General features: G+C 39.1%; 2 protein-coding genes and 1 long non-coding RNA gene across 9 annotated transcripts in view; 1 reads left to right on the top strand and 2 right to left on the bottom strand.

Moving 5' to 3' along the window:
• The first annotated feature begins 31 nt into the window (after positions 1–31).
• On the top strand, positions 32–18,683 carry LOC110675983 (acyl-coenzyme A thioesterase 13-like). The gene is made up of 2 exons (XM_021842203.1): positions 32–255; positions 17,762–18,683. The coding sequence occupies exons 1-2, from the start codon at positions 157–159 to the stop codon at positions 18,122–18,124; spliced, it is 462 nt and encodes a 153-aa protein (XP_021697895.1). The 5' UTR covers positions 32–156; the 3' UTR covers positions 18,125–18,683.
• LOC110675985 lies at positions 10,162–12,499 on the bottom strand. The gene is made up of 2 exons (XR_002499970.1): positions 11,369–12,499; positions 10,162–11,299 (listed from the first exon to the last, which is right to left on the bottom strand). It is a non-coding gene; the product is annotated as an uncharacterized LOC110675985 (long non-coding RNA).
• Positions 18,570–23,657, bottom strand: part of LOC5575117 (peroxidasin) — a 519,729-nt gene continuing 514,641 nt past the window's right edge. For all 7 annotated transcript variants that reach the window (XM_021842192.1, XM_021842199.1, XM_021842193.1 and 4 more), the window contains one exon: positions 18,570–22,635. In XM_021842192.1, the coding sequence (XP_021697884.1) occupies positions 19,986–22,635 (2,650 nt within the window). In that variant the 3' untranslated portion in view covers positions 18,570–19,985. The remainder of the gene's footprint in view (positions 22,636–23,657) is intronic.

The following is a 23,657-nucleotide window of genomic DNA, read 5'->3' as shown; positions in this document are numbered from 1 at the left end:
GTAAAGCTGTCTCTCTCCCCGGGTGGTGGAAATTTTCGTCGTCGTCGTTGTCCCCACTCAGTTCATTGATTGACTCGGCCCAGGAGCAAAGGGTGTTTGCGTAACGTGAAGTTTCGGCGCAAAACTAGTGCTTTATTGGTCACTTTCGTCCGACTGATGCTGAGAAAGATGAGCGCCAAGAAGGGACTGGAATTTCTGCGTGCAGTTTCGAGCTACATGACAAAAACCAATGGCTACGACCGGTGTTTACAGCAGGTATGTTGATTTTTCACTAACACTTTATGAGATCAGGGTCTATCGTCACTTTTATTCACTGGCAAATGCAATTCACTATTCTAATATCAATGAGATGCTTTGAAACAACACAATAATTCGATACTTTTTTGTAAAATAAACTTCGACCCGAGGGCAAGCCTTTCATGAATGAGATTGTTTTGACACTTTTGCCCTCGATCGCACTCGTTACCGTGTTGCCATCAAAGTTTATCAGAGATAGAAGTACGCCATTGAAATATTTCGATATCTTCGCTAGAGGTTTTAGCCGCTAAAATTTGGATTCTTGTCGGCGCCGCCAATGTCCATGTTAATTTAAAAAAAATCAAGCATAATTCTTCAATCCGACGTATCTGCAAAAATAAACAAACCGAGATTTGCTTAGCATGGGCTTGACAAACGCATAATCTACATATTGAGCCAACTAAAGTATTCCTAAAACCATTTTTCGATTTTTTGAAATAAATTTCAATTCTGCCCTATGTGCACTTTACTCAGTGTTTTTAATTTGGCTACATACACCCTGTGTTTGTAAAGCGACTCAACTGTCAACATTTTCATGCTAGCACATACACCGTACGTATGCTCATAGTAAAGCGACCTATATGCCGAATCAAAACATAAAATTTGAATCAGCAGATACGTCATACCGTTTCCGAATCACTAAACATGTTGGAAATCGATAAATTCGGATTTCTACAATTGTAGCTAGTTGACGCGTCGGCAAACTGATGTGGAACATCATCAGTATTCGGTTCTAGACAATATTTCTTACCAAATTTCTCACAAGAACTGTTCTCCATCTACTTTTGTTACTCACAGCTCCGTCCGGTGCTCCTGTTGGTCGAGTTGCAATTGGAAACATTCGCAAACCAATATTCGTTGTAGTTGAACGTAGAAACTGTCGAATTAACGAACTCTATTGAGTTTTAAGGGAATTTGCAAACCGGTGTATGTGCAACTTCAAAACAATACTGGTGTATATGACGTGACGCATGTGAAAAACGAACTGTCAAACCGACACATCAAGCAAGGTGTATGTATCAATCAAGGTATGGTATCGACGAATCATCATGGTGTATGTGAGCAGATCATAGCAAAAGGGTTTATTCGATAATTTCACCAGTTTTTCAATCTAATTCAAAACGAATCGGAATTTTTTAATAGTGGTTAGAAACAGTGTTCTTTTTTCCAACTTGTAGAAGACACAACAATAGGAAAAATGCAAAACATCTTAAATAGGATTTAAAATGCTTTACAATATATTGCATCGCATTTTTTTCGAATCCATCCAAATGTTAGATACGCCGATTTGAAAAATTATGCTTGAAATATTTAATTCAAACCAAGGGTGGAACTGGCGGCTCTTTACTGCTACCCCAACGTGTCGCTGGTTCTAAAAAGTAAACAACCATACAAAATTCCGACCAAACAATGGTGAAGGCGTAATCAATTTTCTAGAAAACATCCATTTTGGGAATTGAGTCGAATTTGCTGATTAAATTGCCAACAGCGCACTGTAGTGGCACGTAGCAAATAACTGCTTGCAAACAATATCTTTCAAGCGCATTGATTACCTATAATTTTGCGAATAATATTTTTTACTTTTCCGCGTTAAGCCTTAAAACTGGTTCTGGACTAAGGTTGGCGGCTTTTCAATTTTACTCCCATTTGACAGCCGCCCTCCACCCTTGATTCAAACACCGTTCGCTCCACGACCAATTAAATTTTCAATTTCTTATTGATCTTTGTACAACGATGGCGATCGCCAAAGCTTAAAAAAAAAGGTATCGATCACTATCGAAAATGATCAAAACTTGACTCAAGCCAAATGTCATATCGAGTGATTCCTACCAGAAAACGAAGCATGCGCGGCATCTACTAACACTCGTTAAAAGCTGGAGATAAATATTATACTGTTTTTATAGATTTCATGCTTTTGAGAACATATAGCATTTGTTAAACATTGTTTCAAAATATATATTTTTTTGTTACTAAAAATGTTTTTAAAAGTTTATTTGTGGTACCGTCGTTAGGGTTGAAATTGGGCCAAAAATGCGTTATAATACTATCCAAATATTATGCGGACTATAATAGTCCGGATTCATGACAACTTTCACAATTTAATTTGAAATGTTCTGCTAAATATGATAATTCGTTCATGGGTAATGTGTTTGTAAATGCTGAACAAATTATTGCAATTAATTCATTCTCCTTTGAATAGGAAACATATACAAATTGGCGCAATCTCACCTCTTCGAGGAGGTGACATTGGGTCAAATAAACTAGAATTGATACGCTATAAGAACAAATCAAAAAAATCATTTTTCATTCATTTTTTTTTTTTTTTTTTGAAGCTTTCCAATAACAATTGATATGATGGACATTAGACTGATGCAAATTTTGAAATGTTTGCGCCCCTATGCTTAAACGGTGTCAATTATGATGAAAATCATTATCCCAAAATTTTAAGTGATTCGGAAGAAATTTGACTGTGCACACGCCATTTGAAGTTTATATGGAAATTACTATGGAAAAGGCAAACTTTTTGTGTTCAGTCCTCTAACTGCTCGTCATAATAATCTACGGAAAAGTGAACAAACTCTTCTCATGTGAAATCTACCCAGCTACCCAGCCGAAGACCACAATTTGATGGGACTTAAGGATAATTTGTCATTATTGATTCCAAAGTGTAGATCATGCCGAGATGATTTTCAGAGCAACACTGATTTTTTGCTGTAGAACCTAGTAGCCTGGATTACTTTGATCTATTCTTCCCGCCAGGAGCGCCATTGTTGCCTGCCGAACAGTTGGCGAAGCATGCTGCATGCAAACCCACTTTTTGATGATGAATAACAATTTATCCTGACGTCCAATCAAAAAGTGGTCTTCGGCAAAGTTGTAGCTGGAAGAAATTTACATGGGAAGAGTTTGTTCACTTTCACTTTACATAAAATATTATGACGAAGAGATAGAGAGCTGAACACAAAAGGTTGGCGTTTTCCATAGTAATCTCCATATAAACTTCAAATGGCGTGTGCACAGCCAAATTTCTTCCGAATCATTTCAAACTTTGGGAGGATGCTATTTACCATATTAAAAATCGTTTAAGCATGTGAATTTTAAAATTCGCATCACTCTAATGGACATGAGTGTGGGATTTCAAAATAGTATTTATCCACCTAAAAGTGAGATTTTCTATGAAACGTTAAAAGTGACAATTTAAAAAAGCCTTATTTTCAAGCTTTTTTCAATGGTTTATTAAACATAAATCTCTGAATCTAATTTTTTGATGGTAGCTGTAGATTATTAGGAAGGAATATTACATAAAAATATTATATTTATATTCCCAATACCTGCTGAGATGTTTCAACAAATTTAAGATTTTATTAACATTTTGTTAACAACAAATTACATTTTATTTGCCATAGCAGTTCAGATTTTTTACAGGTGGGTTGATTTCACCTGCTTATAAGAGAAAAACACACCTTTTCAATTTACTTAACCTAACTGTCACGCTACTATGAGAAAAAAAACCTTGTAGACGACGGTGACCCCAAAACAGCGTTACACGGGTTATTCAAAAAATCATATTTAACTTTACAAATATTTGTCCAAATGCTGAAAGTTTTTCACAAACGAAAACATTGTGGTCAAACGCTTATCGAAAAATAACACACATGGTCTTAGCAAAGTAGACGGTTCGTAGGGGGCTGAGCAAAAATGGTCAACCTCAGAAAAAACAGCGTTACAATGGTTCAGAGCTCATATATTAGCTATCAGACAGAAATATTAAAATTTTATTTCACCGTTGGAAACAGTGAAGACCAGCATTGCAGGGAAAAATACCAAACAGAGTTGTAGCAAGGCATATGGAGAATGGGGAGCTCCCATTTGGAATTTTTACCAAACCTATAAAAAAAATATTTCGGTGCCGCCATGCCATCAATTTTTGATTTTCTTTCATGATTCGACACTTCTAGTGTAGATCTTCAATAGAAAAATACTAAACATGGTCGTAAGAAGTAAGGGGTTTTCATTAAAATTACCCTACATTTTCAAAAAATCATAACTTTATGATGAACAACCCGATTTTGGATTTTCTTTTTTTTTTTTGAATGCTGAAAGTTATGCCTTTCAAAAAAAAAAAAAAAAAAAAAAAAAATTGGCACATAGACGTAGTAAGATATAAGGTTTTTAAGAGGTATGCTCTATTTTTTGGTTTCATTTGCCTGTAAATTAAAATTCAAAGCGATATCAATAAGATTTTTTCTCCATAAAATTGATTGTAGACATCAAGTTATTAAATTTGAATAAAGGCATACATTTTTGAAAACAATCGAAGCTTATTTCACCTAAAAACTACAGAAAACCCTTTTTTCATCTGTTTGTCTGTAACTCAAAATGCAACGCAATTACATGTAGTTTTTGTTTTCGACATAAAATAAATTGTAGAAGCCAAATAAAGCTGTTTGAATTAGAAAAAAAAAACTTCTGATTACACTCAAAATTTATTTTACCTGAAAAACTGCCTCAAATCCTATTTCATGAGTCAGTTTGTGTGTACATCGATATTCAAAGCAATGACAAGTAGTTTTTTTTGGCATGAAATTGCTTATAGAAGTTAAGTTAATAGGTTTGAAAAGAAATAGACATTTTCTTATAAAACTACAAATTTATTTTACCTAAGAAACTACGAGAAATCCTACCTCATGAACATGTTAGTTTGAACATCCAAATTCAAAGCGATGACACGTAGATTTTTCGGAACAAATCAGCTGAACAAAGTTAGATGAACATGTTTTCATAGTGATACCGGGTACCCCCGTTGGTTTGACCACATTTAATCCGAACACTTTTTAATCTGTACCCCGCTAATTTGTACATCGTTCAGATTTAAAATGGTTCAAACGTCATTTATCTCATGGAACGGAGTAAAGCGGAATGGAACGCTGTGGAACGGAACGCAGTGAACGAGGTAACCAGTAACACGGTTCTAGGGTGACTAGATGTTCAAATTAAAAATGAACCCCGATGGTTTGCATGAGGTACCGTTCAAATTAGCGGGGGTGCACGGTATATGTTTTTGATCACACTCAAAATTTATTTTACTCAAGAAAGTAAAACGCTGTTTAATAAACATATATGCTTGTGAATTGAGTTTATATTAAAAATTTTGGTTGCGCTCAAAATTTATTATACTTAAAAAACTATGAATAATCGCATTTTTCAAATTTATTTCACGCAAACAAATTTTGTTGTATAATTTACCGAATCCATGATAGAATTAAGAACTGCACCAGCAATTTTCAACCAAATACAAAAATTTGTTGAGTTTACTATAATCTGGTATAAATCACTGAGCAGTGCATTAAATGTGACCATGTTCATAGTAGCATCCACTACAAAGCATTGTATTCCGATCCGTGACACCCACCGTATAACACAGTGTGGTCAAAAGTACAATGCGAAACTTGTCAAATGAAGAAAGTTTTTAGTCATAAATGTCACACTCAAAATTTATATTATCTCGGAAACTACGATCAACAATATTTATTGAGACTGTTTGCATGTATTCAAAGTTGAGTTTTTCCAAGATAAATTTCTTTGAAGCAGTTAAGGGAAAATGTAATCAAACATTTTATTTCTACTCAAACATGTTCAATTGGCTTCTACAATCAATTCAATGTCAAAAAAAAAACTGCATATTATTTTAGATTTCAATATCAGAGTAAGGCACAAAATTGTGAGTTTCAAAGTATTTAAGTAAAATCATTTTTGACTGTAATTAAAAAACATTTATTTCCTCAGACATGTTTATTTAACTGCTATAAAGAAATTTATGTCGAAAAATCTATCGCTTTGAATTTCGCTTTATAGGCAGCTCCGTGCTCGTGGCCACTTCTGTGCCGGAATCAGTTTATCTGTATCTTCCTTACCGATACAGTTCTATTTTTAACTAATCTATATTTACATCTGCTTTCACTCTCTTCTGCTCTTTTGCTCTCACACCGAGCAGGTAGGAGAGTACTCTGCTGTTGGTCCAATCGATTTCCATAAGCCATAGTCAATTGCTCTTGCGGTGCTTCGTTTTGCCGTGTTCCTGAGTCGTTTGAGGCTAGCTGCCTGCGAAGTGGGTCAGTTTGTCTCAGTCACCATCTGATTCTGACGGAGTATGGATGTGCTCCCCTAAGCACGGTCCTCCGTGCGGCGTCTTCTGGTGGCTGGACGGGTTATTTTTTTGGAGGGGCTGGGAATTGAATCCATGACCTTCCGCTTATGAAGCGAAAGCGTTACCTCAAGGCTACGGACCCCCCTAGGCAAACAGGCTTATGAAACATGATTTTTTTTAGTTTCTAAGGTTACATAAATTTTGAGTGTAATCAAAAATTTATATTACCTATCTTATATATTGACTTAACTTCTACAATCAATTTGATGTTGGAAAAACAATATATCATCGCTTCGAATAGATATTTACAAACATGAATATTTGTTTTACAGGGTTTTTCGAAGTTTCTTGGGTATAATTATTTTTGAGTGTAATCAAAAATATGTATAACTTCTCAAACATATTTGCTTGACTTCTATGAACGATGTAATATTGAAAAAATAACATACTATCGCTTTGAATTTTTATTCCCAAGCATATAAGTTCATGAATTAGGGTTTTACGCAAATTCTTGGGTAAAATAAATTTTGAGTGTTATCAAAAATCTATATTTCTGAGAAGAGAAGAGGAGAGGAGAAAAAACTGCATGTAATTGCTTTAAATTTTGATTTACAGGTAAACGGTACCAAGAAATAGGGCATACCCCTTAAAAACATTACCCCCTACTACGACTATGTGCAATACAGTTAACTCTCCCTTACTCAATATTTCGTATCTCGATATCGAGTTAGAGAACCATAGTAAAAGTTGGTTTTCATGGCTAACTCGATGGTCCCTTAGATTGTAGTTGTACTGGTTTTGTGTTCTGATTGAACTTCTTAAATAAACTATTTCTCAATTCGAAAAATGTAAACCAATTTTAAAGATTGAGGTATTTATTTTATTCAAACTAAGCTTTTCGAATGAAAAAATCCAGCGAGATATCCAATGCTGCCCCCATATTTTCTGGTCGATTCTGCTGTAACCTTTACATGCTATAATATGAATGAAATCAGGTATATAATATGAATTAATACAGGATTCTTCGGTATTCAACGAGTACATACCTTTAGTCCATGGGGTGACGCCTACAGAGTGGTAATGGCTAAGACCAAAGGAGCCATAGCGCCCCAAGAGAAATCGCCCGAGTTGCTGCGATCGATAATCGATGTACTCTTCCCGCACCATCCCATAAGCCCATGGCCCCCAGCGCCGTATGCGGCAGATGAAGGAGAAGAAGTGGCGAGAGTGACGAACGAAGAGCTGGCAGAAGTCGTGAAATCATTCGCGTCAAACAAGGCACCGGGACCCGATGGTATCCCGAATGTTGCCTTAAAAGCGGCAGTGAACACGGATCCGGACATGTTCAGAACCACGATGCAACGCTGCATTGATCAAGGAATCTTCCCGGATGTATGGAAGCGACAGAAATTGGTGCTACTACCAAAGGCAGGGAAACCACCAGGTGACCCGTCGGCGTATAGACCTATCTGTCTACTAGATACGACGGGCAAGTTATTGGAGAGGTTGATTCTCAACAGACTAGTACCGTATACGGAGAGTGCGGACGGCCTGTCCAACAACCAGTTTGGATTCAGAAAAGGTAAATCTACTCTGGACGCCATCCAGTCGGTCGTTCAAACAGCTGAGGTGGCAATCGAGCATAAAAGGAGCGGCATCCGTTACTGCGCGGTTGTCACTCTGGATGTGAAGAATGCGTTCAACAGCGCAAGCTGGGAAGCAATAGCACACGCGCTTCACCGCCTCAAGGTACCGGTGCAGTTGTGTAAGCTTCTAGAAAGCTATTTTGATGGTAGGATTCTACTGTATGACACAGAGGAGGGGCAGAAAAGCGTTCGAATTACCGCGGGAGTACCTCAAGGTTCAATCCTGGGCCCGCTGTTATGGAATGCGATGTACGATGACGTACTGAGGCTGCCCCTTCCGACGGGTGTTAAGATTGTTGGCTTCGCCGACGATATCACCCTAGTGGTCTATGGTGAATCGATGGAGGAAGTAGAGTTGACAGCAGCGCACTCTATTTCCCTGGTTGAGGAATGGATGAAGTCTAGGAAACTAGGACTGGCCCGTCACAAGACTGAGGTGGTGGTGGTCAACAACCGCAGGTCCGAGCAACGGGCGCTTATCTCGGTAGGTGATTGCACCATAGAGTCCAAGCGATCCCTTAGGCATCTTGGAGTAATGATCGATGACAAGCTGAGCTTCGCTAGCCACGTTGAATATGCCTGTAAAAGGGCATCTACGGCTATAGCGGCGCTTTCGAGGATGATGTCTAACAGCTCTGTTGTAATTGCCAGCAAACGCAAGCTGCTGGCAAGCGGGGCGCTATCCATACTAAGGTATGGAGGACCAATCTGGTCAAAAGCGCTTAGAACGAACAGAAACCTAAAGCGGTTGGAAAGCACATACAGGATAATGTGCTTAAGAGTAGCAAGTGCATACCGGACGGTATCTAAAGAGGCCGTGTGCATCATAGCCGGGATGACGCCCATCGGGCTCATCATCAAGGAAGATGTTCAATGCTTCAACCAAAGGGGTACCAGAGGAGTCCGCGACACGTGTAAAGAGGAAACGCTCAGAAGCTGGCAGCAGGAATGGGATAACTCCACTAAGGGTAGATGGACCCATCGACTAATACCAAATGTGTCAGATTGGTATGGTAGAAGCCATGGGGAAGTGAACTTCCACCTGACGCAGTTTCTGTCAGGACATGGTTGCTATAGACAGTACCTGCATAGGTTCGGGCACTCAGAATCTCCTGCGTGCCCCAATTGTGCTGGTGTAGAGGAAACAGCGGAGCATGTCGTGTTCGATTGCCCCCGTTTCATTGTTGTGAGAGGTCGCATGCTCACTACATGCGGAGGGGACACGTCCCCCGACAATATTATAGAGAGAATGTGTGCGGATGCCGAGTGCTGGAATGCAGTAACTACGGCTGTCACTCACATTATGTTAGAATTGCAGCGTCTATGGCGCGCCGACCAAGAGTTGGCTGCAGAGGATTAGCCCTGCCGAGGCTGGTCCCTTGTAACATTGTTTAAGTCGGCTAGGAGAAGCAGTTTGCCTAGGCTACTTCTGCTACACGTGTTGTGCTATATGCACTGGTCCCTTCCCGAAGAAATACCGTAAGGTGGTTCCGGGGAGATGAGGGTCTGAGTCCAAGGGTCATGTCGATGCACTGTTCACCACTTGAGCAATTCTAAATGAATTGCTCATGCACAGTGCATAGGCTGGTTTTAGCGGGTCGTCGTTGGTGCGTCATCCCCGCATTCCCTGAGTTATCTTCTCAGGGGATCTGTTTGCAGATTTCCCCCTTGTAAAAAAACAAAAAAAAAAAACAAAAAAAAACATACCTTTAAATCAGTCTTAAATGAGGTTTGAAGTTCAGCAGCTCCTCACGTTCTTCGAAAGTCTAGCGGACGCCATCTTAGCATTCGAGCTCAACACTGAATGTACGTGCGATATGCAAATGTCAAAATGAACTTGGGTACCTACACGGTTAAAAAAATATATGTTGAATAGCATAAAGGTCATACTAAAACCATATTTGGTCTGTTCACCCCAAGTCATGCATATTTCAACTCTATGATTTGCTAGTATAAATGATAATTATATTTGAGCATGCATATTGTGTATTTATTTAAGCCATGCATAAAACAATTTTATCCACTATTTCCATTTAAAAGTTTGTGTTTTCATTGTTTACTTTTTTATCAATAATGAATGAAACGCAAATATGTGATAAATAATAATTTACTAAAATAAATATACTACATCTTCTACTAGAGTAAAACATTTCGACGATATCCTCGTAGAATCCGTGAAACCTTAATCATGACCATCCATATCGAGCCACGAACCTAGTTGCAGATCGTACGGATCCGACACAGAGTGGCGCGAAACAGAACCGTTTGGTTTGATTCTTTCCGGGCCAGTTTCACTCGATTAACGAAACGACAATAATTCTTGTTGCTTGATGTTCATAGCTTCCAATTTCAAAGAAGATCCTGGTATGCCGATTAATGATCAGAAAATGGAGCCGTCCGCGACGCGCTCTGATACGAGGCCAAACAGAACGAATTTGTTTTCTGAGGGAGAAATAATACAGTAAAATACAAATACATGGAACAGTAGCGTCAATTGAATGCGAAACTTACCGTGAATGGTGCATGTTTTTTAAATGCAATTTGTCATGGAATTAAACTTATGGAAAAGGTGAAAACACACGTGAAAATATGGAGATGTTTGCGATGGCTTCCATTTTGTACAATAGGTGAAGAAAATGACTAGTGAATTTTATAAAGTCCCTAGAGTAATATCTGCTATGTCATATGCTCAGCTTATTATATCTCATAAATAAGATTTGCAAAGTATAAAAAAATTGCGGCCAAGCGTTTTTGTTATCAGTTGCAATGATTAAAGTGGGTTAATATTTGGAATGTCATTTATAATATGTTAAATAGCATTTGCCGATTTCTCCGTGTACGTGATTTCCATGTAAGTGCGATAGGTAACCCCAGTGATAATCACCGAGTCTCCATTTGGTGGTTATGTATGGTTTAGTAAGCATTACCTTAGTCAGGTGAAGTGGTGAAAATAAGAGTCCTGTATTTTAACAAAATTAGTGTTATTTTTTGTGTTAAAAATTGGTGCTTATTAGCTATAATTGGCCGCAGAATCTCAACGTTGGCTTACGCAAGTGAAGTTTTTGTGAAAATCTCGTTTTGTGCAAATAAATTGATTTTTCATCTGGTGGTTCACAAGTTGAAATGGTGCATGCACACCTGAACCGGTAAAGGAGCTGTACCGTATACTGCGTACAACTAGCTTTGTCCATCGGATTCCTCAGGTCGTCTGTTCCAAAAACAAAAAGGAAATGAAAGGATGAGAATCGTGGAAGCCACTGCAATTCAAGATAAGTACTTTGCTATCAAAATATCCTGTTTTCTTTTCTTTACTTTTGACCGAGGAACAAAATCATAATAACAACATTATGTTCAACCGGTTTACTCGCCGTGATTTTGGCATGTGTAACGGTTGATAAAACGCATCAGCAAAGATTTTAACCGGACGAAACATTTCAAGTATCCATTACAGATCGTGACGACACGGTCATATAATATTACTCATTACTACTGTTACTTATAGTGATAGATTAACAGGAATCAATCATCTGCTTACTTTTCGAAAATATTAATCCTTGTAACAGAATAACATTCTTCGAAACTATTAAACTTGATTTTTTTAATAGTTTTAACTACCTACGTTTGAGTCTATGTTACGAAAAGTGCACCGTATGAAGATCGAAGTACGAAGGGTGGAAGTTTCTGAGAGTGCATGAAATGGTTTCACAAAGGAAGACGAATGACTTATGTGTGTCCCATCGAAGTAAACTAACGCTACAGCTACAGCAACGACAGCAACACCCGATGCAGCACGAAAAATACATGCGTGTTGCCAGTTTTGTTTCTTTTTTTCTTTTTTTTTTATTGATTCACTTTTCAGGGAAATCATTATTGCAAAACATTCGTCTACATGCACTCCAACCCATTAATAAACATTTTAAGTACTTAATCATAATCAACTAATTACAAAACAAAAGAATAAATGACAAATCATATTAAGAACAATATTCACCGAATCTTTAAGGCTGCAAAAGTGAATAACTGATTTTAGTTATTTTGTTTCTATTTAATTTGCCCTTTTTTCCTTTCAGCAGAGTGTGCTTGGTAAAAACCCAAGTAAGAGGGTTCGTCTTTGTTTGCGTCGTCAGTTGAATATATTTTTTTTTTCGTTTTTGCGGCAATGCGCTTGGTCGCCGGATGGAGGAATAACTATGTTGTTGTTTCAGAAACGCAGCGGATGATCAACCGAGGTGATGGACGACAAATGACGGCAGCATCGATAAAATTGCCAAAAACGTTGACCAGACGTATCCTATGGCGCCACCCTTTCCATTTAAATTCCACAACATCCCGTAACACCTATGAGAGGTTGTAGAGTTCTCTGAATCTTTCATAAGTAGGTGTTCAACAAACTATCCCTACCTATCCCTCAGCATTCGCAAGGACGTGGCCAGGACAGCTCTCGACTGTTGGAGGATGCGCCAATCTCGTCTAAGAGCCTGAGATTAATCCCAAATCTCTGGCTATAGTATCGGACGGAATAGGGGCAACCCTCATACAATAGTCTAGGACTGTACCACCTACGAATTTGTGCGAATTGCTTAAGGCTAAGTAGCGTGTCATTCGTGTTGGCAACAATGATGACTTTTCAGCTTACACTTCAAAGTGATAAAACTCAATCTCGATAAATTATGTTGACTTGAAAAAGTATCACTGTACGCGCTAACATGCATAAAGTATGCTGATACTTTTTCAGCTGTGTCAGTGCAAAATCAACTGATTTTTTTTTATTCAAAATCGTTGGATGAATTAGCAACAATCATCTACGACGCGTACAAATTTCAATGACGGCCTACTTCGCCTTAATGCTAATGCTAAACTTCCAGGAGCAACATGGAGTCTGCATATCGTAGATTCTTACTTAATTAATGATTTTCGTATTGCAGCATGCCATTCTTAAATAATATATTTAACAGCGATCTATCAAGGAGAGTAAGATAAAGCATCACACGCCATGTCTGAACCAGACCATTGTAGGGGTCGAGTGTGCATCGGATTTTTTCTTGCTAGCGATCAGTGTTTGATCCATAATTTGATAATCAGGAGGTTTTAAAATGATCTATCGGTGATTTTTTCCATACATTTTGTATGGGCTGAAATGCGCCGAAAAACGATGTTTTCATAGGTTTTAGTATAAAAAATAGCTAAAAAGTGTAAAAAATCAAAATTTCACCGATAGAATATTTTGAAACCTTCCGAGTGTGGAAGTATATACCTAAAACGATAAATAATTAATAAAGTTTTGTTTTGCAGTTCATTTCATGCCTATATATCATAACAACATTTTATTGTTGTCGTTTCATACAAGGGACTAGTGTGTAATGTTATTTTATGTTATATTGTGTAGTGTTGTACTATATCCACTGTTCATAGGAAATAAATAGGTATAAAAATAATTCCTTTGGCTCATAAAATAGCAGATAATTTTTATTCCTTACTAGTGGTCCCGGCAAACTTCGCCTTGCCATCAAGTAGGCTGTTGGAAAACGTTATGAATCGTCCCATACAAAACGGCAGTTCCGTTCACTTTTGTTTTTACAACATTTCTGGCGAATATTCTGGAATTTTTATACACACAAACACGTCGGAACCCCTGACGAACGAATCGGAGGAAGAATCATTCAAATCCGTGGACCCGTTCGTAAGCCATTTCGTGACATACAAACACCTTTTCATTTTTATTTATATAGATAGCTTATTACTTATTTCCAATTGGTTTGTTATACTAATTTATTGGCATAATTTCCAGAAGCATCATGGAGTCATCGGAGATACTAACATAATCACTGCTATTAATATTTCAGCCGTTCTATTTCGGAAATTGTAATTCATCCTTATTTTGGAGACTACCTAACGAGGTTCAATTCATCACAATTAAAGAACGGAAATTATGAAACATCTATATTCATATCATATACAACTATAAATTCCATTGTATATACTTTAATATAATTATTTCATTTATTTTATGCTGGGTATTGAGAGGGTGCATTAGGGCATCAGAGAAGTCATAGATGGACGATGTAGCAGGGTGTCAGCCGGAATCTAGGAGAATGTGCCGTAACATCCTTGCACTACATGTTACTACTTATAAATGACTTTAATGTAATTGTCTTTGTTTACTACAGTAGGCAACAGCGAATGAAACGAAGCGGCGGATGTAATATTATTTTGTTTGTCCTCTCTAAACATATGGAAGCTGGAATTTTGTTTTTGACGTATCCGGAAACTTTATTAACAAATAGCTGATTTTTTATTTGTATTTAAATTATTTGTTTATTTTTATCATTATTCCCTCGACCAGCCTAATATCATCAGCAGCATAAATATTCAAATTAAAAATATATGTCGACCGATATAAAGCTGCATGCTGTTTCACTGCGTCATATTTCATTGTTACTTTCATTTTATTTTCATATTTTATTATCATATTATTATATATATTATAATCTTATCTATTGTATAACATATCACTATAATCGAATTTCTCATGTTTTGGGGAGGGAGGGAGCATCAGGGCATCATTGAATTTACAACTGGACAATGAAGTGGAGTGCCAATCGGAGTCAGGAGGAAAAGTGTTAGTCGTTCGCGTCTAGTACTTCTCTCTCCAACAGTTGTGAAAGATTTGACGCGCCCTTCTTCTAACAAACCTTTCCGTGGAAAGCTCGACAAGTATTGCAAATTCTAATACTCAATCTGTTGGATCATATGGCTGGAAGGAGATTCTCTATTTCCCGCGGGTTTCGCGTAAGTGTTTCTACTTACGGGTCCGCCACCCCCCTTTTGGCCCTTCATACAGCGATATGTTGAATGCAGATTGGTAATAAAATTTGACCTTACTGTTGAGTGGAGCCGCATGCAGAGCAAGACTCAAGCAAGGATTGGTGGCTACCTACATACATACATACATTACCTTAGTCAGGTGAAGTGGAGGTAAAATGAATTTCGAATGGTTTACGTGATTTTTAACGTAGCAATGACGTTTGGATTTTTTTGAGTGTATGATTTTTTGAAGATTTTGAGCAATTTTTATTGGATGCTCCTTACATCGACCATGTTCAGTATTTTTATATTGAAGATCTACACAAGAAGTGTCATATCATGAAACATAATCAAAAAATAATTGCAAAGTGGAACCAAAATATGTTTTTTAGGTTTCAAATGGGAGCCCCCAATCTAGTCTTGCTACGACTCTGTTTGATATTTTTCCCTGCATTGCTGGTCATGAATGTTTCCAACGGCAAAAAAGAATTATAATATTTTTGTCTGATGGCTGAAATATGAGCTCTGAACCATTGTAACGCTGTTTTTTAGGAAGACATATTTTCATACCCCCCTTAAGACTCTTTAATCCTTGCTACGACTATGTAGAGTGCTTCGTGAAGCCCAAGCAGGATGGATCGTTGTTGCGTCGTCGGATAGGTTTTGTTCTCGGTTTCGCGCGTGTTTTCATCGTCGTCTGAGAAAAATTTTTCTCCTGTTTTCAAGCGTCTTGCTGGGTAGTGCTTCGTGAAGCCCAAGCAGGATGGATCGTTGTTGCGTCGTCGGATAGGTTTTGTTCTCGGTTTCGCGCGTGTTTTCGTCGATGGAGAAAATTTTTTCCCCTGTTTTCAAGCGTCTTGCTGGGTAGTGCTTCGTGAAGCCCAAGCAGGATGGATCGTTGTTGCGTCGTCGGATAGGTTTTGTTCTCGGTTTCGCGCGTGTTTTCGTCGATGGAGAATTTTTTTCCCCTGTTTTCAAGCGTCTTGCTGGGTAGTGCTTCGTGAAGCCCAAGCAGGATGGATCGTTGTTGCGTCGTCGGATAGGTTTTGTTCTCGGTTTCGCGCGTGTTTTCGTCGTCGGAGAAATTTTTTTCCCCTGTTTTCAAGCGTCTTGCTGGGTAGTGAGATATTTGTGTTCAGTCGAGGATGGATTACCAACTGGTGAGTTCGTTTCATGCTTATGATAACACATTTTTTCTTGAAAGTGTAACTTTTGTGTAATATTAAAACAAACTTTGTTTGGTTCGTCACTATAAGTGTCGGCATTATGCTTGTTTTACACAATTTCAATATACATATATTTTTCTCTTTTTTACATTATTAAAAATATCTTTTGAAATGTTCGACATTGTGAATGTTGACGTATGTTTTAAAAATTGTACCATCTCGAGACAAAAATGCACAGTAATACTCATATGTAATTTTCAAACAAACTATGTATGGTTCGTCACTACAAGTGTCGGCATTATTGCTGTTTCATATGATTTAAAATATATAATGTAATTCTCAGTTTTCGCTATTAATAAAAACTTCTTTTGAATTGTTCGATATTATAGATGTTGACGTTTTTTTTTTGAATCTACTACTAAAAACTTCTCGAGACAAAAATACAAAACTAGTTTTAAATGTAAGTCGTATATTTCCCCCTTGTCCATGGATCGCATCACCGACCAAAGGTGACTCCCAAATCTTTTCCTCCCCCACTAATAAACACCCTTCCCGTGGTGATTGTGGAGATGCAGAGGTATTCTCGGTCTCTAGAAGCAACAATCATTACACCCTAACATTCCTTCCCCATCCCAACTGACTGTAAGGACTTGGCCGGCGCCGTTATTGATCAATAATATTAGATCTGCTAAAATTGCACTTTGAGAGTAAGCGGAAACTCCCATCCCTTATTCATTTGGATCCCAGTGCAATTCTTACCAGTTCCGATCAATCACGGAGTAGCAACCATTGACATGTACAGTCAGTCTATGCTATGCTATGCTATGCTATGCTTTAATCCTTGCTACGACTATGTAGAATATTTTTATTTATTAGTTGAACAGTCAAGCTTTACGACTGTGGAAGAAAATTTGAAATCGAATGACTAGTTTTAGAGTAATGGCTGTTTAAAAATCTGTGTAACGCTATGTTTTACCACCGTTTCCTGAGAAAATGATTTCTCCCGAAGAGTTATCTGACGTCATATCCGACTTTCTTAAAAACAATTAACGAGCGGTGTAAATTCTACAGAGCCGAAATGCAATTGCTGTCCCATGATGTAAGAACTAACATTACTTATGTTATTGTTTATTAGGACGCCTTAACTAATGTTGAAGTTAATAGAAATCGTGAACATAACTGTTAATTTTTTATTCTATTGTTCAAAACGACAAACTTTTCACTTGGCCCACAAGAGCCATTTTTCGAAAAAATTTTCTGTATTTTTTTCCTCAGTTTTACATAAACATTTCAGCATACTGTTTATATTTGGTGGGAGTCAAGCAAAAAAAATATATACGATTCCATTTATTTCAATTTGAAGTCTTTAGAATTTGAAGAATCTCAACTATACGATTTCCATTACCCACTTGCCCCACGATACCTTACCCGTGAAAAGAAAATTTGAAGAGTCCTGCTTCTTAAATTACCTGCAACAATAGGTATTTCTTTGGGTATTTCCATTCAAATTGAAAAGATTCAACCGGTGAATCCTCGGAAGAAAATTAGCTTGTGAATGAGCATGATTGAAATTTATCTGTACGATATGATTATTAAGCAAGCGATTGTTAACTAAAAAATAAGTCCTAAAATCAAATGAGCGGTATTGAGCAAAAGGATGTTTTGAACCACCCTAAAATACATATCTCTTATCCTTTCAGCTCAAAATCGTCAGCGGCGGCGACGGCAAATGCACGGCCGAGTTCAAAGTGGCCGAGGAACAGCTGAACCGAGCCGGCGGACTACACGGAGGCTTCACCGCCACCATCGTGGACGTAGTCACCACCTATGCCCTAATGACCAAAGAAAACTGCCTTCCCGGCGTATCGGTCGATATCCACGTGACGTACCTGAAGGGAGCCCGGGAGGGAGACGAGGTGGTCATCGACGCCAACACAATTCGGGCCGGTAAGAATCTGGCCTTTCTGGAGTGCGAACTGCGCCACAAGCGCGACAACTCGATCATCGCCAGGGGTCAGCACACCAAGTATATCGGAACCGGCGGCGGAAAGGCGAAGGAATAGGCTTTCTTTCGGGGGGTTTACCATAGCCATCTCACAAGGAAAAGTGGTCAGTCGAAAAGAGAGTAAAAGTGGTTACTGTTTTTATTAATTCAATTCTGGTTTGTTGAATGGTTTTTGGTTTTCAATGTGAAGTACCGGATCTTTTCTGGTAAAACTTGTTGAACGTACTACATCATATACTGCTTAAAGTCTAAATAGGGTAGAGTGTTTTTTTTTCTTCCGCGATGACAATTCCTCGACTCGTGCTTTTGGTTTAATTTTTTTATTGGTTGCGTCACGACTTATGAGCTAATTAGTTATAATTGATTTTTTGGCTTTCTTTTGTTTAGTTTGAAATTAGGTGAACAGTTTCTTTTCCTAGAGGGTTTGACGCTATTCATAGGAGATTTGTATATTTTGATTTCTTTCATTATGGCTAACGTTTGTATTTGATTTTACTTCATTGAATTATCTTAACTGGGATGAAAATTTCCGAATATAGATGTTGGTTCAGTAATTGGAAGTAAATTTTCGCTATTTTGATATTTACAAAACTCACAACTTTACGTGTATTGTGTTTGGGACTTTTCAAAAATGTTCATGCAATAGTTTGGTTCGTTTAGATTTTCACTCAAAATAGTTCGGTCAGTCGTTCTTTCTGATACAAGAGAGTTTTCATTGAGCTCGTAATGATAGGTTTTATTTTTTTAAATCCTTCGTTGAGAGATATTTCCGCTATCTTTAGTACAAATCACAAATTATTAGAAGGGTAACCGATTGCTTAGAGCAAAATTTCTCAATCTTCAGGCTTGATATGAAATGAAGAGAAATACAACGTTTGAAAACTATTCTACGTACGAATATGTCTTAACATTCCTTGAGCAGAAGCTACAATTTTGTAGCAAAAAGCGATACAGAAATCTGGAATTTTCTGACTTTTCCTAACATATGAATACGAACATATTTGTGTTAAAAGAAACTTTCAACGATCGCTAGGAGCGGTGCCACAAAAAAGATACATTTGATCCATTAAAAGCCAATTTCTTCACCTTTGCTTAAGCCGTAAACCACGTTCACCCATATGGTTAAACTAGGGGGTCTACCACAAAAGGCCGAATCACAAAAGGCCGAAGTTTTAAAATAAGTTTTAATGGAAGTCACAAACATTCAGCACATTTTTCTACAATATTATGGACATTTTACAGTAGGGTAAGCGGGACAAGATGCACAAGTAACATTACTAGCTGAATAAGAGTGCATGGTTAGTGTTTTGGGTGTGTCAGCTGGTCAATGCTTAGCTCACACACCTAAAATCAATACTATTGAAGCTTAAGTAGTCGTGCTGTTGTATTTTGTACAACATAAGTGCAAAAACCTCGCGAAAACTGGAAGGGTATACAGAGCCTGCTCGATTTTGCCAACATGCCAAAAATTTTCATGTTGCCTAAATTGAACCGTTCCAAAATTTAATGATTGGTGGGCCCTGATTGTTAGACACCAAATTCGCTAGAAGGGTGACATGAGATGTCTTGACTCAAGACTCTTGAGTATAATTTTAACGCATCTTGACATCTTGCATTCTATACTGTTGACTGAGAAATCTTGCTCTAAAATGGTTTGACCAATAATGTTAACGTTCAACAAACTTAATGATTACCAAACGGTTCGCTTTTTTTTTCTTGTACTGAGAATAAGTATTTGGCACAACATTGGATAGAAAAGAAAGTTCCACCGAAAATTAATTATTGCTCATAACGATAGCTTCAGTTCTACTGCGAAACGCTACACCTGTCAATAATATCTAACTGGAAATCTAAACCCTAAAACGCTACCTGTGTCTGTGTAATTATCACCGTCCTGACGCTAAGCTGGCTTATCTGGTTCATGGCGAATCCTTCGCGGTTACCGCAATTCCGCTGTCGTCCACCGAACACGTCGGACAGCACTTGCCATCTTCCTTCATCAATACCAACCCATTTTCGCAGATCAGCTCGGCGCACTTCTCCGTCTCACAGCTGATCTGATGATGCTCGCATTCGCACTTGGTGCAGTCATCCCGCATCCAAATTTCGTTGTTTAACCGCTTGATTCCTTTGTTATCCACGCAATGGCCGTGCGGCTTACCCTTTGCAGGGTTGGAGCTTCCGTTGCCGGCCGCTACCGCAGCAGAACACTGTTGCTCCAGTCGACGAATCTTCCTTCGCATCTGCTTCATCGATTTCTGGAAGGTATCAATCAGCGCCTCCAAACCTTCGATCCGTTCTTCATTCATGTCATCGTCTATGAACGAGTCTTCTTCTAAATGATTCTCCGGTTCTGGCTGTTTCGCCAATTTGCTTTCAATATCTCGTTTCGCCCGAATCGATCGTCGCTGTCTGGGCAATGCGTGGTAACGCTTGTGATGCCGCGAACAGTCACTACAATCGATCCAGTGCTCAAAGTCCATCTGCGGGATGTCATCACAAAACTTATAACCCCCCTGCTTACCCGGCAAGACGAACACATTTTCCGTAACTCGAGTTATGTTGTCTCCGTTATCACACAGCACACGCCCTAGCGTTGTTTTCTTGATCTGTGCCAGCTGATCCGGCTTGAACTGATCATTCTCGTACCAGAAGCGATCACCGTCACGAAGCTTCCTGAACTGCTCCACCAAGATACACATGAACAGAGGTCCAACCTTTGCTCCAGGCAGCTGATCTTCCAGAATTCCTCCGACCCACAGATCGATATTGTCCGGATGACCATAGAGCTCTTGCAGCTTGTTTCTCGTAGCTTCACTAGAGATCTCCTGTTTCAAGTCGTCAAACCTCTCAGCCACCTTCAAGTTGCAGAACTTCCTGTAATCATTGTAACCCGGTAGAGCGTGATCCCTCGATCGCTGAATATTGATCGCCGCCAAATCCAACGCCACTGCATGCGCCGTTTCGAACAGTTTCTCTGTCAAATCCGTGTTCAGATTTTGGTTCGGCTTTTTCAATTTGGCCGGAACAGTGAACAGTCCTCGTAACAAAGGATCAACACCTCCCTCGTAAACGATTCTCCAAGGAGCGAAGAATGCCTTATGCAACGCAATGTTACCTTGTTCGATTGGCTCGAACGACTCGTTCAATCTGTGTAGAATCGGATTGATCAACGAATGTCCAAACCTCAGCGCAGCCGTCGCAAACTCATTTGAAATCGAAGGGTTAACCGACGAATCATACCCTTGATATTCACCAAGCAATGCCATCCCCTGTTCACCAATGATCTCAGGCAGCCATTGCTGGTAAGTGATATGTTGCATCATTGCTCCCACAACTTTCCTGCTCTCGAAATAGATCTTATCGCCATCCCACTGTGGATTGATCCTCTTGAACTCCTGAGCGATTCGATTGTGCTCCCTGAACCACACAATATGCATCGACAGCAATCCCAACTGCTCGTTCACTCTGATATCTCCGGAAGTGAAGCAGTTCACCGTACTTTCCTCCAGATTTCTCCTGCAATCCATTCCATCGGTAGGCGCCGCAAACGGCAACAGCGATTTCTGATTGGGGAAATGCGGTCCCTCTCTCAGCAAACCTTCGTCCGTCGTCAAATTGCGCAGATCCCTTGCAAAGCTTTCCGAATATCCATAGACCTGCGATCCATCGATGTACGCCGTCAGCTGGTTGATCTGCTCTCGTGGCTGAACCGTACCGAAGAAGATAGAGGTCATTCCGGATCCGCAAACCGCACTCGATCGAACAAAATCAATGCATCGCCTGTTGTGAACTCGTGGGTCTCCTTCTGGAATTTCGATCGGATAACAAGGCGCCGCGTATTCACAAGTTTTCTTGCAGTCTACTCCGTCCCAGCTTTCTGAACTAACCGACGGGATGGCATGGTCCAAGTCGTGATCCAAAAACTGGCCCCACTGCATGACCATGTGCGTGATCCGATCGTCCGGTGTAATGACCTCTGTTGAGATCAAGCTGGTAGAGACCAAGCGAGGGCTGGGTTTGGAGAATCCGTGGTACAACCGAGTTTTGTTCCATCCAACTGGCATGTTGAATCCGTTTTCATATATAGGAGGCAACAACCGTCGGAAACCTGTAAGCGATGATCCCCACGCGGGATTCTTGTAGTTATTGCACGATCCGTCCAGCGTACGGAACTTGGCGTGGAAGCAGAGATCCGTGCAGTTCGGAGTCACTCGATGGGCCATACAACCGCTGAGTTGAGCAAGCAGATCCAGGTAATCTGGCGAGAGCAGATCATTGTAGTTGAAGTCGGTCGTGTTGGTCGACAGGTTCCGTCCGGTGTTGACATGCTTGCGGATGTTGACCAGGGCACGTTCGTAGACTTCCGCAGCTCGGGCCAACTCTCGAGCGGGTCCCGTCGGGAAACGTACGATACGGAATAGATCACCTTGGTGTTGCTGGGTTCGGTTTCCACCTACGGAGAATAGCTTGGCGATTGTTTGGTTGATGGCAAGATCGACTTCCCGGGATGCCTCGGCGATGGCAATGCGCACGAATTGGTCTCCCGGAAGCAGTTCGAGTTTTTTCCTGAAAACGAAGGAGAAGAGTTGTCGTTAGTTACGCTGAGATATTTACGAAGAAGACGGAAAAGTAGAACAACTTCTGACCATAAAAAAGAAATCCGGAGCTACATACAAAGAGTTATTGCATGAATTGTTCCAAGAATTCTTGCGAAGATTTCTTAACAGACTAATCCAATAATATATCCAAGAATCTTTCAAGGGTTTTTACAAGTTTTCATATGGAAACTATACAAATGGCTTCTTTAAGAACTTTTCTAGAGATTCTTCAAATAATTCCGTCGAATATTTTTCCAGCAATTCTTCCAGAATTGCTTCAAGTTATTTTTTTACGTCCACGACAGCGCTACAGTATTTTGAGATTCTTTTTAGAATATAAAAAAAAATTCTGCGTGAAATCTTGAAGAAATTCTAAAAAAAAAACAAATCCATGAAAATTTCTTGTTATATCCCTAGAGTAACCAAAATGGCATTTTTGCAAATATACGAGGAAGAAAACTTCACACTAATCAATATCTGACGGAATGTCTTGAGCCCTCAGAGAGTCCGTCTAATATTCCTACGCAACTGCTTTTTAGGGTCTTCAGGAATTTCTTTACAGATTCCTTAAAAAAAGTTACAGGAGTTCTTTCAATAATTCCTTCATAGATTCCGTTTGGAATACATTCAGGAATTTCTACAGGGATCTCTCCAGAAATCTCTGGAAGAATTCAACGCAGTTGTAACCCCAAATGATTTTTCGAAGATTTCTCCTGAAAACCTGAGGGCTACAAAGGATTTTCGTGAAATTCAAAAAAAAAAAATCATTTAGAATTTTTCCATGAAATCGGCAAAAAATCCTCCAGGAGTTCTTATATCGAACTTTTCAGTTACTTTCCGTGCAATTTGCGGAGGGATCCCTTCAAACATTTGTCTACGGATTATTCCAGCAACCTCCTCCACCGATTTCTTCAGTACCGTAATTTCGGGTGAAATTGATCACTTTTCACGGTTTTTGTTGTCTGATTTCTATAATGTTGACAATGTCAA

The sequence above is a fragment of the Aedes aegypti genome, chromosome 2 (genome assembly GCF_002204515.2).
Source record: "Aedes aegypti strain LVP_AGWG chromosome 2, AaegL5.0 Primary Assembly, whole genome shotgun sequence".
Classification (NCBI taxonomy): domain Eukaryota; kingdom Metazoa; phylum Arthropoda; class Insecta; order Diptera; family Culicidae; genus Aedes; species Aedes aegypti.
Note: the sequence above shows the minus strand (reverse complement) of the source record. Positions and strands in the feature narration are given on the sequence as shown.

What these genes read in the sequence shown, in the direction of transcription:
- LOC110675983 (XM_021842203.1), top strand. Translation starts at nt 157, where the DNA reads ATGCTGAGAAAGATGAGCGCCAAGAAGGGACTGGAATTTCTGCGTGCA. An exon ending in ACGACCGGTGTTTACAGCAG is followed by an intron (nt 256 to 17,761) that starts GTATGTTGATTT and finishes TTATCCTTTCAG; the next exon opens with CTCAAAATCGTCAGCGGCGG.